At 53.9% G+C, this 14,503-nt stretch overlaps 1 protein-coding gene and 1 long non-coding RNA gene across 4 annotated transcripts; both read left to right on the plus strand.

The window, feature by feature from the left end:
* The first annotated feature begins 112 nt into the window (after positions 1–112).
* LOC129512687 (uncharacterized) lies at positions 113–5,864 on the plus strand. The gene is made up of 2 exons (XR_008665086.1): positions 113–191; positions 4,162–5,864. It is a non-coding gene; the product is annotated as an uncharacterized LOC129512687 (long non-coding RNA).
* A 2,290-nt stretch (positions 5,865–8,154) lies between these two features.
* On the plus strand, positions 8,155–14,495 carry AANAT (aralkylamine N-acetyltransferase). 3 transcript variants are annotated; one of them, XM_055323098.1, is made up of 5 exons: positions 8,155–8,328; positions 11,899–11,973; positions 12,759–12,995; positions 13,292–13,446; positions 13,715–14,495. In XM_055323098.1, the coding sequence occupies exons 3-5, from the start codon at positions 12,833–12,835 to the stop codon at positions 14,018–14,020; spliced, it is 624 nt and encodes a 207-aa protein (XP_055179073.1). In that variant the 5' UTR covers positions 8,155–8,328; positions 11,899–11,973; positions 12,759–12,832; the 3' UTR covers positions 14,021–14,495. The 3 variants fall into 3 exon arrangements, with proteins under 3 accessions (XP_055179073.1, XP_055179064.1, XP_055179054.1); XM_055323089.1 differs by lacking the exon at positions 8,155–8,328 and having other exon boundaries at positions 10,055–11,973; XM_055323079.1 differs by lacking the exons at positions 8,155–8,328; positions 11,899–11,973 and adding an exon at positions 12,020–12,409.
* Positions 14,496–14,503: the final 8 nt, after the last annotated feature.

The raw sequence follows: 14,503 nt of genomic DNA on the forward strand, positions 1-14,503 counted from the left end.
TGCTGGCGGCGGCGGCGGCGGCGGCGGCGAACGCGGCGCGGAGGGGCGGGGCCAGCCGGCGCGGGGGCGGGGCCACGGCGCGCTGACGTGGCCTGCGTGCCGCCGTCGTCAGGGAGCCGAGATGCGGTTGCTAGGAGCTCTCGCCTCGTCGCTAGGGGACGCTGGAGATGCCGCCGGGGGCGGGGGAAAAGGTGGGCTCCGCGACGGAGGGGCGGGGCCAGAGGGGGTGAAAGCAAGGGGAGCGGGGCCCCTGGGTGGGGACCCGGAGGAGGAAGTGCGGGGGGCACCGGGCGAATCAACAACGTTTAACGAGCCTGCTAGGCGTCCCCAGCCCAGTCCTACGCGCTGGGAGGGGTCAGAAGGAGCAAGATGCCGGCCCTGCCCTCTAGGTGTTTACAGCCTAGTTGGGCAGACAAAACATATGCCTATTAAATAGCTACAAAGCAACTCCAAGGCAGCTTGTAAGCAAGGCTATAAAAGATATGTACAGAGTGTATCTAGGAAATTTCTATGCAGAGCTTGGAAGGTCATGACCCCTCGGGGAGGGGTCAAGGGGTTGGTGAAGGAGGTACAGAGAGAGGTCAGAAAGATAAGCAAGCATTAGTGGCCTCTATGGTTTGGCTTTAAACGCACCTAGAGGGGGGGATCCCTGGGTGGCGCAGCGGTTTGCCGCCTGCCTTTGGCCCAGGGCGCGATCCTGGGGACCCGGGATCGAATCCCACGTCGGGCTCCCGGTGCATGGAGCCTGCTTCTCCCTCTGCCTGTGTCTCTGCCCCTCTCTCTCTCTCTCTCTCTCTCTCTCTGTGTGTGACTATCATAAAAAAAAAAAAATTAAAATTAAAAAAAAAATAAACCCACCTAGAGGGGCTCCCAGCTCCATGAGTTTTACTTAGTATGCATGGCAAGAGGTGGGACAGTGAGGAGTGGGAAGCTGGGTTCCAATTCTTTTTTTTTTTTTTTTAAAGATTTTATTTATTCATGAGAGACAGACAGAGAGAGAGAGGCAGAGACACAGGCAGAGGGAGAAGCAGGCTCCATGCAGGGATTCGATCCTGGGTCTCCAGGATCACTTTCGGGGCTGCAGGCGGCGCTAAACCGCTGAGCCACGAGGGCTGCCCCTGGGTTCCAAATCTTGTTGCTGCCACTGACTAGTCTTACAAAAGTAGGGAAGCTGGTAAACTTCTCTCCTCGTTGGTAAAATCGGCGTGATAATAGCAGTACCCGGTTCACTGGGCAATTGGGAGGATTGAAGGAAACAGAACAGTGCCTGACCTACAGTTCCCTCCATAAAGCTCAACCGTTCCTATAATACTTCTACCCTCCCTTCCTAGACTAAAATTCTAGACAGACAGAACTGTTATACTTAGGGTTTGCTCCATATTGCCATTTTGAAATATAAAAAGTAATTATACTAATGTGTCCCTTAAGGAAGTTCCAAAAGATTTAGATACATTCTCAGAGGACAGATTCATAATGGGTTGTTAGAAGGAAATTAAGAATACTCAGGATATGGCCCTAACCTTTCTCAGTCAAAATAATTTTTTCCCCACATTTTTCTGCAAGACCATCCATGAGAAATTAGGAAGACGGTTCAATATTATAGTATTTGGGTTCTTGTAAAAAAGGCAGGATTCCTGTTCTTTGGGTAGTACACAGACTACCAAGGCTACAGAACCACACTCCTGGAAAAGTCATAAGAACATACATGAAGCACAGATGGCAGCCTGAGTAGATAATGTGTCCTGAACCAAGCACTTATAGAATATTGATATAATAATTGGAGTTGGGGTGGCTGTCAAGGGGCCCAAATCTTAGAAAACTCATGTACTAAAGTATAGAAAAAACTGTGGTTAGGTGAGCTGAAGAGGAATTAGGAAACAAGTTAGGGGCAGAGCTGGGCTCGCAAACCACAGCCTTCCCATCCCAGACCACAGCACAGAATGGCCATCTGGAATCACTGCTGGGAGGATTCAGTTCCCCACTCCCCATAAAGAATTGGCAGGCTTAACATCAATAACATAGCTTCTCTTGCACCTACCATGCCCCTTTAGCCCAAGCTCCTAACATTTATTGATCACCTATTATTGACCAGGTGCTGTGCCAGGCACATTCACATGTATTATCATAATCGTGGATATAGGTTTAGAATATTCTTTCTTTCTTTATTCCTTCCTTTCTTTCTTTTTTATTAAAGTAAGCTCTAGGCCCCATATGGGGCTTGAACTCACAACCCCAAGATCAGGATTCACAGGGCTACGCAGACTGAGCCAGCCTAGTGCCCCTGGATATAGGTGTACGTAACCCCATCTTATTAGTGAGGAAACAGGGTCCAGGAATTCAGTGCTTAAGGTCACAACGTGGTAACCTGCAGAGCCAAGTTGGAATCCAGTTTCCCTGACTCCAAGTGCAGGGGCTTTTCTAGTTCTTGTGTCTATCAAAGGATAGAGGGAGAGGGTGAGCAAGTAGGCAGAAGGGGCAGGGCAATGCGGGCCCAAAATCTTGGATGTCAGAAATCCAGGAGAGTTTTGCACTCTACTCCAGCTTATGTCTGTGTTCGTTTTAATATAAAAAGAATGTCCTTCCTCCCTAATCGTTGAGTAAAATTGGCACTCCAGGAAGATGTGCCATGTTTATTCTGCGGCTTCTTGTAATAATGGCTAATAATAGCTACCAGTTATTGAGCTGTAATTTAACACCAGGTACTATACTAAGTGCTTTACATGGATTAGTCCTCTGTGAGAGAGCAAGTATGAGCCCCCCTTTTGTGAAGTCTCCTGCCCATGCTGTGAGGCCTCCTTCCCACCCCCACCCAGGAAAGTGCTAGGTTGTAGGTAAGAGCCCTTGGTTTCAAAGCTAATCTCTCCCTTACTAACTAAACCCCTTTTGAGCATGTGGATCATGTCCTAAGTATGTGTGTCACTCCCATGCCTAGTACAGTGCCTGGTACAGTCTCGGTGCTCAGTGATGTACCATATCGGGGCGGGGCGGGGGACAAGGTTCCTGTCCTTCCATTTGGTCAGTTTCCCATCCTCCTCTCCCCATACAGCCAAGGAGCTGCCCCGGCTGTCTCTCAGCCTTTTCTGTCATCCCCAGTTTGAGCTGCATCAGAGTCCTTTTAGAAGAAGCTCGGTACATTCCTCCCCACCTCACTCACACCTTAGATGCTCCAGTTCAGGTTTGAGGCTTGACCCCTTCCCAGTCCCCGAGCCCCCAACCACAGTCTGCACACCCAAGCTGATGAGTGGCGTGAGCAACGATGGGAGCATTGGCTTAGTTTTTATTTTCCTAATTGCCAAATGAAAACAAAAACAAAAACAAACAAACAAAAAAAAACAGAAAAACCCTTCATCCCGCAGTGGAGAAAGCCCTCCTCTCATGGCCCCAACACCCAGCCCTTCTTGGGGAATAGAGAATCTTCTCAGGGGAATTTTGCTTATTTACAAACATGCCTGCAAGAAACTGAGCCAGTCTGGCCCCTCCCCCTGCGAAGGGGCTGCCAGGGGACAGGAGGCAAGAGAGCTGGCAGCAAGATCAACTGATATGTGGGAAGCAGGCCCTGTCTTATCCCTATCTTAACCGGCCACTGGGTTAAAAAGTGTGCATGGGCCTCAGGCCTCACACTGCCCAACGGGGGAGCCTCAGCCTACTTGGCCTCTCCAAGTTTCCCTGTATGAGAGAATCCAGAGAAGCCCAGAGAACTCCTTTTACCCTGGAGTGCGTGTTTGGAGGCTCTAGGATGACTTCAGCACTGGGGTCTTCAGCTAGGAACATGGAGTGGGAGGGGGGTTACCCTGGGGAGCCTGCCTGCATCCCCGTCGCTATCTGGAGTAATCCCCCTGCCTGAGGCTCCAGCTGGGGGTTGCTCAAGACTCATGGGCTTTTGGAATTCCAGGGGTCCTTCTTGCCCCTGGAGCCTTGCACCTTTTTGTGTTGATGCCCTGGGAGAATCATGGGATTGGCCCAGGATCACTCTGCAGTGCAGTCAGGATCAGGAGGAGCTAGATGAGCCGGCCCTTGGCCATTCTCACTCCTGACTCAGAAATGGTTGCAATCTTCAGGGCAAAAAACTTGGTACTGGGGACACCACTGAAAAGATTGAGCAATGAGTGAGAGCCCAGGTTTGGCAGGTTCACCCTGTTTCCTTCCTTCCTTTGGATACAGGGACCAGGGACAGCAGATGCACTGGACCAACTTGAAGAACAGTAAGGCTGCTGTCACTCAGCCACGCCACCCTCTTCACCACCAAGTCCCAGCTCGCCAGGCCGGGGCCTTCTCCTCTGCACCAACTCATGGGTACTTCCCGGATGACCAGCCAGATATCACAAACCCGTTTCCCCCAAACCCATTTCTTCTCCCAGATTCCTCATCCAGGTTGATGGCAGCATCACTTACCTGGGTGCCAAGTGCGCCACTTGAGGGTTAACCCTTGATGTTCAGCTCCACATGCGATCAAAACCCAAGTCATGGCCCCTTTACCCTCTTTCCACATCCCCCAGGTCCAAGGCAGCTCCCCTGGGGGCCGCTCCACGGGGAGACAAGGTGGTGCCGTGGTGCCACGATGCCATGGCTAGGAGTGGGGTTCCAGTATCGGACGGACCTGGGTTCGAAGCCTGTTCTACCACTGACTCACTCTGTGACCCTGGGCAAGCTATTTCACTTCTCTGAGACTCAGTTTCCTTTCTGTGAAATAGGAGTCATAATAGTACCTACTTCTTGGGGCTGTTGAGAATTTAACTGGCATGGTCAATATAGAGTGCTTTGCTTGGGCCTGTTCAGTTAGTGATGAATGTTACCTGCTGGTATGAGTTCATCCCCATCTCTCACCTACACCCCCCACACCGAGGCTGTGGCCTCCTTACCATACCCCCCGCCGCCTAATCCATCCACCACCTTGTTCCCAGGGAGGTTGAAAATGCAAACCTGATCATCCGGCTTCTTGGCTTGCCATCTCTCTGTGGCTCTCCTGGAACCACCAGAGAATGACACAGGTAGTCCTTCTGGAATCGATCCCCTCTACTACCTCTAACCCTGTCCTCCAGCTCTGCACCCTGCACACATGCTCCATGCTCGGACCTCGGCTGCTTCCTTCAGGACCCTAATCATTGGTGCCTGGTGCCCTTTCACGTGCTCGCCATCTGCCGGGAAGATTTTATGCCTCAACTTCAACTCCTATTTTTACCTAAAAAATTTCTTTTCATCTCACGAAACCTAGATTGGGCCTTCATATCTATGACGTCCTCCAAGCACCCCGTTCCCCTGCTTTATCCCTCCACTTACCTGGTAACCCCTGCGTGGTTATTTATTCCCCTCTATGACACCCTTCTCCATCTTAGTGCCCAGCATCCAGCACAGGTCTGACGCCTAGTATGTGCTCCAAAGACTTTGGCTGAGTGATTGAACAAAACCAGCCAATGTCTCCCAATGGCCCTGAATGTGTCAGCGGGTCTCAGGGACACTCTGCCTTTCCTCAAGTCCCCTGCTCTCCGTGTTTCCTAGATATGGAGAGCAACAGACACATATGCCACACATGCACACTCACCCCCACACGTGCACACACACACTCATATGCATGTGCATGCGCACACACACACTTTCTCATTGTCGTCTCCTCCTTCAGCCTCTAGATCTGTGCTGCCCGTTGTGGTAACCCCTAACCACATTTAGCTCTTGAGTGCTTAAAATGCGGCTAGTCTGAATTGACATGGGTTGTAAGTGTAAAATATACACTGAACTTTGAAGGTTTGTTTGCAAAAAAAAAAAAAAATCTAAAATATCTTAATTTTATATTGTTGAAATGGCAATACTTTATATGTATTAGGTTAAATAAAATATACTATTAAAATCAAGTTCACCTAAAAAAATAACATCAAGTTCACCTGTTTCTTTTGGTTCTTTTTCATGTGGCTTCTACAAAATCAAAAAACATCACATATGGTTCTCCTACGACCTTTCTGTTGGCCAGCAGGGCTCCAGAAGCTCAGGGAGCCGTAGGTCCCCTCTTTCTCCAGGAGGTGGCGATCCCTCCCTGCCTTTAACACCTTCATTCCAGAAAACTCTGGAAGCTTCCCGAGGAAACTGCCTGTGTAACATATCAGAACTTGAACCTCAAATAAAGATGGGGCTACACTCAGCCCTGCAGTGAAGCCAACCTATCTATGCAAATGAGGCTTCAAAATAAATCCACAGGAAGTCAAGAAGTTAAATGGCATCCTCCTCAACAGAAGAATCAAGACCTAGTTGCCAGAACACCTACTCTGGGGGGCACATGCCACACTTTCAACCTGGTTTCTATTTCCCAGGGGTTTATGAAACCTGTTGGGGGGATGAGCGTCAGTAGATACTGCGCACACAGCCCGAATCCACCTTCAGATCCTAGGAACCCTTCCCCAGCTGCCAGGCACTGGCTGCCGAGGCTCACAGCTTTGGTACCTTTCCAAGGATTGCTCTTGGCTGAAAGAAGGTGCCTCACCCGTCCAATGACTGTCCTTCAGAAGAAACAAAGCCTGGCCCTCTCACCTCCATTCAGGACACTTGGGAGGGGCCCCCCAGCTTCAGAGCTTCTCCTGGGATCAGCTGAGGCCTCTACTGGCACTGCCTCTTCCAGAGGGTTAAACTCCGTCTGCCCACCTCTGCTGACCTTGATGGCACTTCCAGTAAATGTCTTCATGCAGATCTGAGTCTTTAAGTCTATTTCCTGCAGAATCTGACCCATAACAATTTAGTGCCAAGAGTGGTCCTAGGGAACAGACTCTAAATGGGGTTCTAGAGCTGGGTCGCTAGCCTGTTAATGCGGATCCCCACCAGTAGTGGGAGGTATGATATTCTGGGCCCTCGCACACTACAGTGGTGCAATCATTAAAACTTTGGTGGGCAGTGAACCCACCAAATGTGGGTGGTGGTGAAAAATCGCAGGCATCTGCACCATGTGGGAGAGCAGTCATATAAGGACTATGGGATCTCATGACTATTGTTGGCAGCAGTCACAGTGGAAAAAGCAAAGAGCTGTGGCTGATGGGTCACCAATCGGAGGCTCAGTATAAAAGCCAGAGGGTCTCCTTGGCAGAGTGTGAAGAAACCCTGCCTCCCGAAGTTAGGGAACGGAGAAAAGTTGAGAAGCACATCCCAGACTTAGTAAGGGCAGCAGGGCCCTAGAGGAGGTTTGTATCCCCAACCTCAGTGAGCCAGCTATGCCAAGGAGGACCGGAATTGGGAAGAAGGGCGACTCTGAGACATCTGGGGAGATCTGGGTTGCTAGACTCAGTGCTGGGTTCTCCTTGAGCCTTCTGGACCCTCACACCTGTGACCCCCTCCTGTGTGAACCCCCCCACCCCTGCCTGTGACAGGTGAGTGCTTTCTCCCTGCTGGAAGACAAAACTCCTCCTTGTAAGACATGTGCCAACCCACCCTGCACTTCAAGGATCTACTCCATCTCTCCTCTTTGTTCCAGGTCAGTACTTTGGCCTAAATCACAACTTAGGGGCGCCTGGGGGGCTCAGTCGGTTGGGCGTCTGCCTTCAGCTCTGGTCACAATTCAAGTCCCAGGATCAAGCCATCAAGCTCCACATTGAGACTCCCTGCTCACCGGGGGGGTCTGCTTCTCCCTCTCTCTCTGCCTTTCCCCTGGCTCATGCGCGCTCTCTCTCTCTCTCTCTCTCTATATATATATATATATATATATATAATCTCAAATGAATACATGAAAAATTTAAAAATAATAATAAATCACAACTTAACTCAGCTGGTAATGTGCTGGGCCACCTGCAGGGAGAAAAAGGCTACCCCGGGAAGCCAACGGTGTGGACAGTAGCTGGAAGAATGTGAGATCCGAGTCAAGGATACTGGGTCAGGAGAGGAAGAACATTCCGCTGGATAAGGCATGTGTGTTGTTCTGGGAACACTCTTCCCCGCTGCAGGATTTATCACCCTGGCAAGGACCCCGGAAGCTGGTGCTAACACACCGCTAGGGCAGCTCCTGGCAGCTTGGAGACAGTGATCCAGGGCACCCTTGGCTGGCAGGATTGTCCTCAGCTCAGGAAGCCACCTCAACCAATGTCAGCGCAGGGCAAAAGGCCTGCCCTCTGCCTCGATCTGGGTGTCTCTGAGGCCTTCCCGGCTCCTGAGCTCCCATGAGATGGGCCAAGGCCTCTGTGGCAACTGCGTCACCACGGCTGCCTTCCCCCTCTGCCCAAGGCTGCTCCCCCTCCTGCCCCTGCTCCCCACCAGGGGCTGCCCCTGAGAGCTCTCTCTCCGTGAACCTCCGGCCTGCAACCCTCCATCTCGGTTTCTGTTTCCTGGGGAACCTGCCTGTTACAGACTAAGGCTGAAAAGGTAAATCCAATCAGGCAAAATGTGCTCAGGCCAGGTGTGCAGGGCAGGTCTTCGGTCCAGGGAAGGAGTGGAGAGAAATAAGCCACCCTCAAATCCACCAAAAAACGTGACTCCCTCCTAAGAGGATACACAGAGGGGGTACATACACAGAGGGGGTACATGCACGGAGGGGGTAATTTCTGAGGGCCAGATGGCCAGATGCCATAACAGACAGCAGCCTTCCCTGACCTTAGGGCCTTTCAATGGCTCTGCGTGGAAAATTGGGGTCTCGTTAACATCATCAGACTGTCTCTGGGTCCTGTCTCCCAGGGTACCCACCTCTCAGTCTCCTCCAGGTGGACTTCCCTGGGGCCTGCAGGGAGAACTGGGCAGTTGTCCCATTGAGGGGAGTGGGGAGGAGCAGGTGCAGCCCCGTGTGGGAAGCTCCCAGAGGTCCTGGGACCAGGACGTCGCTCACCTGGGCCCAGGCGGATGCTCACTGCCACACCGTGCCAGGCTCTGCGGGCTGCCAGAGTTGCTGCAGGCTGGACGCCCATGCTGGTGGTGGGGGTGTCGGGGAGGGAGGGAGAAGATGGGGGATGCGGGGAGAATTCTCCAGGCCCCAGCCATGCCAACCGGTCAGTGTATCTTCAACAGATGGCATCTGCCCTGCTGTGACCGCTGCTTCCTCTCCTTGAGGCTGCTCCCCTGCATCTGGCCTCCCTACACACCCTTCTCTCCTAAAAGACTTAAAGGCCACCAGGGCCTCCTTGTTAGGAGCATCTGAGATCTTTTCTTCATTCTGGCTGCATGTGACGCTGCTGACCGTCCCATCCCTTGGATTCTGGGACATGTCTTGATCTTTGCCTTTCTTCCTGTTAATGTCGCCTTCCCTCCGAAGAGTTGACATTTCTTAGCTTCCCCGTAGTGACATGCAGCCGCTCAGAGCACTCTTCCTATACCGAGACCTCCGTTGTCTACTGGATCATGAGGACAGCTCTATCTGTTCCTGTCATCCTCGCAGCTTCAGATCCTTAGTGGGATTGGGGCTCAGCCGGGTCAGAGGTGAGACTGTGCTGGAACATGCGGGAAGTTAGGTAACACGGCTCTCCGGGGGGATCTCTGTGTGCCCTGGACAACTGGCTCCAAACTATCATAGAATGTTCTGGAGCCCTGAATCAGGAGCCAAGCCACAGCCTTTGGTTTGCTTGGGACCAGAGAGCCTTATGGGAGGGAACGGGAGCCCAGCCCACAGCTGCCATTCAGACGTGCACGGAATTGTCTGGTGGATCAGGAAGCCAGACCAGAGGGAGCGAGGGTGGCACTCCTAAGGGGAGCCGTCCTGTGAGAAGAGTGGTACGGAGGCCAATGGGCACAATCAGAGCTGGGGAGCAGTGGTCCATACAGGACCCTTTCAAGGGAGCTGCTGCTGGAAGAAGACTGGCATGAAGAATTAAACTGTAGGACACAGGGGTGGCTCAGCGGTTGAGTGTCTGCCTGCAGCTCAGGGCATGACCCCAGGGTCCCGGGATCGAGTCCCACATCGGGCTCCCCACAGGGAGCCTGCTTCTCCCCCTGCCTGTGTCTTTGCCCTCTCTCTCTCTCTCTCTCTCTGTGTCTCTATGAATAAATAAAATCTTAAAAAAAAAACTAAAAATAAAATCTTAAAAAAATTGTTTACCAGAATTTTTTTTAAAAAGATTTTATTTATTCATTCATGAGAAACACAGGGAGAGGGAGAGAGAGGCAGAGACACAGGCAGAGGGAGAAGCAGGCTCCATGCAGGACCCAATCCCAGGACCCCAGGATCACGGCCAGGGCTAAAGGCAAGCTAAACGGCTGAGCCACCCAGGGATCCCTGTTTACCAGAAATTTGAATGTCACAAGGCTTCCTGCATTTTTATCTGCTAAATCTAGTAAACATTCACAAGGTACATGTCCTAAGGCCATTCTGCTGATCAGATTAATTTTAGAACAGCCCCTGGGGGAGGACTCCCTGGTGTCCAGACACGTTAGTGTTCTGAAATGCCTCAGCAGGGGCGCCTGGGTGGCTCAACTGGTTAAGCATCTGCCTTTGACCCAGGTCTTGATCTCAGGGTCCTGGAATCAAGCCCTATATGAGGCTCCCTGCTCAGCAGGGAATCTGCTTCTTCCTCTCTCTCTCTCTCTCTCTCTCTGCCCCTCCCACCACTCGAGTCTTTCCATCTCTCTCTCAAATAACTTAAAAAAACCCCACAACTGAATGCTATATTGTCAGCACCCCAGAAGCCCCCCTAGGGCCACCACTGCCTCCAACACACAGATTAGAACAGAATCCGTGGACTCAGAACCAATCTTGTTTGGGGACTTCTTTCATTCCCTGTCGCATTGGGTAAGGGTCCTTGGTTATGCCGTGTGTCCTCATGGCCGTTTGCTCTCCTGCCTGGATGATCCTCCACTTTGTGTCTATTCTGCAGTCCCTTACTGCTGATAGTCATCTGGGCTGTTTCCAGTTGGAGAACCTTCTAGCTCTTTGGGGCTCGAGTGGGATTGCAGGTCGCAGGGTGCGAGTCTAGCTTTGGCAGCTACTCTGAAGTCTTCCAAAGTGGCAGCCGCAGCACTGGGGTGATTTAAGTACCTTGGGGCAGGTGTGGGAGACTCAGCAGGATACCAGGGGGATGGGAGGAGGACGTGGGCCACCAAGGACCTTTGGCTTGTTCTGGTTGGTTTCTGCTACTGATAGTGGACAGCAGGATTTGACTTACTTCTGGATCTTGGGATTTTCCCCAGAGAGCTCTGGAAAGAGGTATGCATGGGTACATGCGTGGAGGAGGTAATTTATGAGAGCAGGATGTAGAGTGGTTTGGCTGGTCATCGGTGGCTTGCCTCTGTCTACACAGAAAGGTCTAAACACTGCCTGCCTTTCCAGTCTTCACAGGCTCTAGTAGACTGTGCAACCCAGAGCCAGATTTGGGCATTCCCTCCCAAGGCCAATGGGTCACTCACTCGCTCCCCCCACTTTGGTAGACCCTGACTTGGGGACACAGTCTCATGATTGGTAGAACTGTGAAGACGTGCACCCACCACTTGGAAAATCCACTAGGCCTGACAGCCCCGGGGGGAATAGTGTGGTGCGGTGTCTAAGCCTCTAAGCCCTCTCTGAGCCTCAGTTTCCTTCTCCTTCTCTGGGTTAATACTAGGTGGGGCTCTCATGTAGATTAAAAGACATTCTTGCTGAGGCTCAACACCTCATGTGACTCTGCAAGTGCTACAAATGGTAGCACCCTTGGGCTGCAGGAGCTGGAAGGACTCTCGGACGTGGGCTTGTCCAAGCCTCTAGAGCACAAAGGGTGAATGCCTATCCCAGCCCGGCAGAGCTGGAGCAGGGATTAGCGCTGGACCCCTGAGGTTTAGCCCTGTGCTCTTCCCCCAGATTCTGGGGCCTCAATCAATCACTCTAATCCCCTGCGCGTTTAGTATGTCACGCTGATGTGTGACCAGCAGGCAGGGACAGGGCATGTAGCTGCACAGCCCTGCTGGCTTTGTCCTACTGCTGCAACAAGGAGGCGGGGCAGGGATTATAAACCTGTGCAAACAACACATTTTCTCCAGTGACACCTGCTGCAACAGTCACACACCCCAGAGTCCCAATTTTCCCGGCTCCTGTGCCTGTGGACGACCTCCAGGGTGAGTGGCTCTGAGGGGGAAACACTGGGCTCCTGTTCCTGGTAAGTGGGTCCCCCCCGCCCCTGGCTCCCAGCCTTTAGGAACAGGAGCTACCCTGCTTGGGGCTTCTGGACATAGGGAGAAAAGCGGTGGAGGGAGGGCAAGACAATTATGGGAGAGAGAGATGAAGTGCCATAGGGGCCTAGATGATGAGCCAGGGCCTGGGCAGGAGGAGTCTCAGATGCCCCCCAGGCCCGCTCCCCTCCATCCCCTCAGGCTCCCCTATCTCCCCATGCCCTTCCCACGTGTGCGTGGTCCAGTCTGAGGCCATCTAAGTAGTGGGAAGGCTCCTTGAGGACCCATTTTGATTAAGGGTCTTTCTCTCCAGGGCCAATGGCTGAAGCTGCCGAAAAAGCCAGAGCCACAGCCCTTTATACCCAAGTCCCCTCCTGGGAGGGTGAGACAAAAGGGCCCACTCTTCTCGCAGTTGTGTTAGCCGTGGTCAGGGTCACCCGTCCCACCTTGGGCAGCAGTGTTGGGGTGTCTCAGGCTCCATGGAGCCCTGCCCACCACCTCCTGGGACCTAGATGCACCTGGAGGCCAGTGAGGCTAGGATCCGGAGGTTTGGAAGGGCTGCCGAGAGGGAAAGGTGGGGAGAGGCCACTAATGTTTACAGTCCCCAGAATCCACACTGGGACTCACCCGACTCCAGGTCTGGCTACAAAAGAGGCCAAGTGCACCATCACCCTGGCCCGCCTCTACTGGAGACGCAGACCGTACCCCTGACGCTCGCTCCTCTCCAATAGGTGCTGGAAGGCCCTTTTTGGTGACGAAGGCCACTCCTGCCGCCGGGCGGCCCGGGCAGCCACCAGCAGCCAGCATGTCCACACAGAGCGCACACCACCTGGAGTCCGAGGCCTCGCACCTGCAGCCGGAGATCCCGGAGGCCCTGAGCCGCCGGCGCCGCCACACACTTCCCGCCAGCGAGTTTCGCTGCCTCACCCCAGAGGATGCTGCCAGCGTGTTTGAGATCGAGCGCGAAGGTGAGCGGGCCCCGCGCAGGGCCTGGACCCCGACACGCTCTGCCGCAGGTGCCCCGTGGGGAGGAGCCCGTCCTTGGTGGGCTGGGCCCCGGGGTCTCAGACTGAACGTGCATTTCTCCGTTCAGGAAAGTGGGGATGGGACAGCCCTGAATCCCATTTTCTCGTGGGAGAGGACGGGGGTGTTGGGGTGGGGGGTTGCAGTGGGAGACCCCACCCGGGCTTCTGAGCAGATGCTTGGTGTGCAGTGGCCAGCGGTGTGGTGACCACGGAGTCACCTGCCGCGCCTCCTTCCGCAGCCTTCATCTCTGTCTTGGGCATCTGCCCACTGTATCTGGACGAGATCAAGCACTTCCTGAGCCTGTGTCCAGAGCTGTCCCTGGGCTGGTTCCAGGAGGGCCGCCTTGTGGCCTTCATCATTGGCTCGCTTTGGGATGAGGAGAGACTCACTCAGGTGAGGGCAGGATGGGGCTGGGAAGCACAGCTGCGGGAAGCCTCTGGAAAGGGAGGCTGCCACCGCCAGGCTTGGGAGGCCAAGGAGTCCAGGGCCTGGAATTTCTCCCTCTGGTCCTCCCCCGGGGTCAAAAGGACCTACCTCTTTGGGACCCCCCTCGGGTAGGAAGGGAGCCCTGTTTGGAGGTGCTCAGGAAGCCGGGCGGGCGTAGTGTGGGAGGCAGGTGTCAGCAGAGATGACCCAGACTCACATCCCTGCTCATTCCCAGGAGTCGCTGACGCTGCACCGGCCTGGGGGTGACACCATCCACCTACACGTGCTGGCGGTGCACCACACTTTCCGGGGGCAAGGCAAGGGCTCCATGCTGATGTGGCGCTACCTGTACCACCTGGGGAGCCAGCCAGCAGTGCGCCGGGCCGTGCTCATGTGCGAGGACGCGCTGGTGCCCTTCTACCAGAGTCTGGGCTTCCACCTTGTGGGCCCGTGCGCCATCACCCTGGGCTCACTCACCTTCACTGAGCTCCAATGCTCCATGCGGGGCCATATCTCCCTGCGCAGGAACAGTGGCTGCTGACCAGGGCACCCCACCCACCCAGCTGCCACCCCAGGGCGCCCACAGCCACATGCCAGAGTTCCTACCCATCCCCAATGTCCCCTTCTCCCCTGGCCCAGGCTGCCCAGCTAGAGCACGGGTGGTGCACTTTCCAGCGGGTTCTCATGTGGCTCCCCGGACCTCCTGCATCCCCAGCTGTGATGGAGGTGGGGCCGGGTTGGTAACCGGGGACAGCAGGTGTCCCGTGACCTGCCTCAGTGACTCTCTCCTTCTCAAGAACCAATGGTGGGCCCTCTGGGCAGACAGCATCCTGGTCCTTATGGAGGTGTCAGGGATTCCCTTTCTCATCCTCAGCCCCAGAACAGGGAGCAGGGGGAAGCTGGGAACAGGAAAGTACAGGGGCTACCTCCCAGCTCCCCCGTGTGCTCTCCACCCCCGACCTCAGACACCCTGGGTCCTCCTCCCCCTAATAAAGTAATCGTTCTGCATAACCTTCCAGGTGGC

The sequence above is a fragment of the Nyctereutes procyonoides genome, unplaced genomic scaffold (genome assembly GCF_905146905.1).
Source record: "Nyctereutes procyonoides isolate TBG_1078 unplaced genomic scaffold, NYPRO_anot_genome, whole genome shotgun sequence".
Lineage (NCBI taxonomy): Eukaryota > Metazoa > Chordata > Mammalia > Carnivora > Canidae > Nyctereutes > Nyctereutes procyonoides.

What these genes read in the sequence shown, in the direction of transcription:
- AANAT (XM_055323079.1), top strand. Translation starts at nt 12,346, where the DNA reads ATGGCTGAAGCTGCCGAAAAAGCCAGAGCCACAGCCCTTTATACCCAA. An exon ending in CCAAGTCCCCTCCTGGGAGG is followed by an intron (nt 12,410 to 12,758) that starts GTGAGACAAAAG and finishes CCTCTCCAATAG; the next exon opens with GTGCTGGAAGGCCCTTTTTG. An exon ending in GTTTGAGATCGAGCGCGAAG is followed by an intron (nt 12,996 to 13,291) that starts GTGAGCGGGCCC and finishes CTCCTTCCGCAG; the next exon opens with CCTTCATCTCTGTCTTGGGC.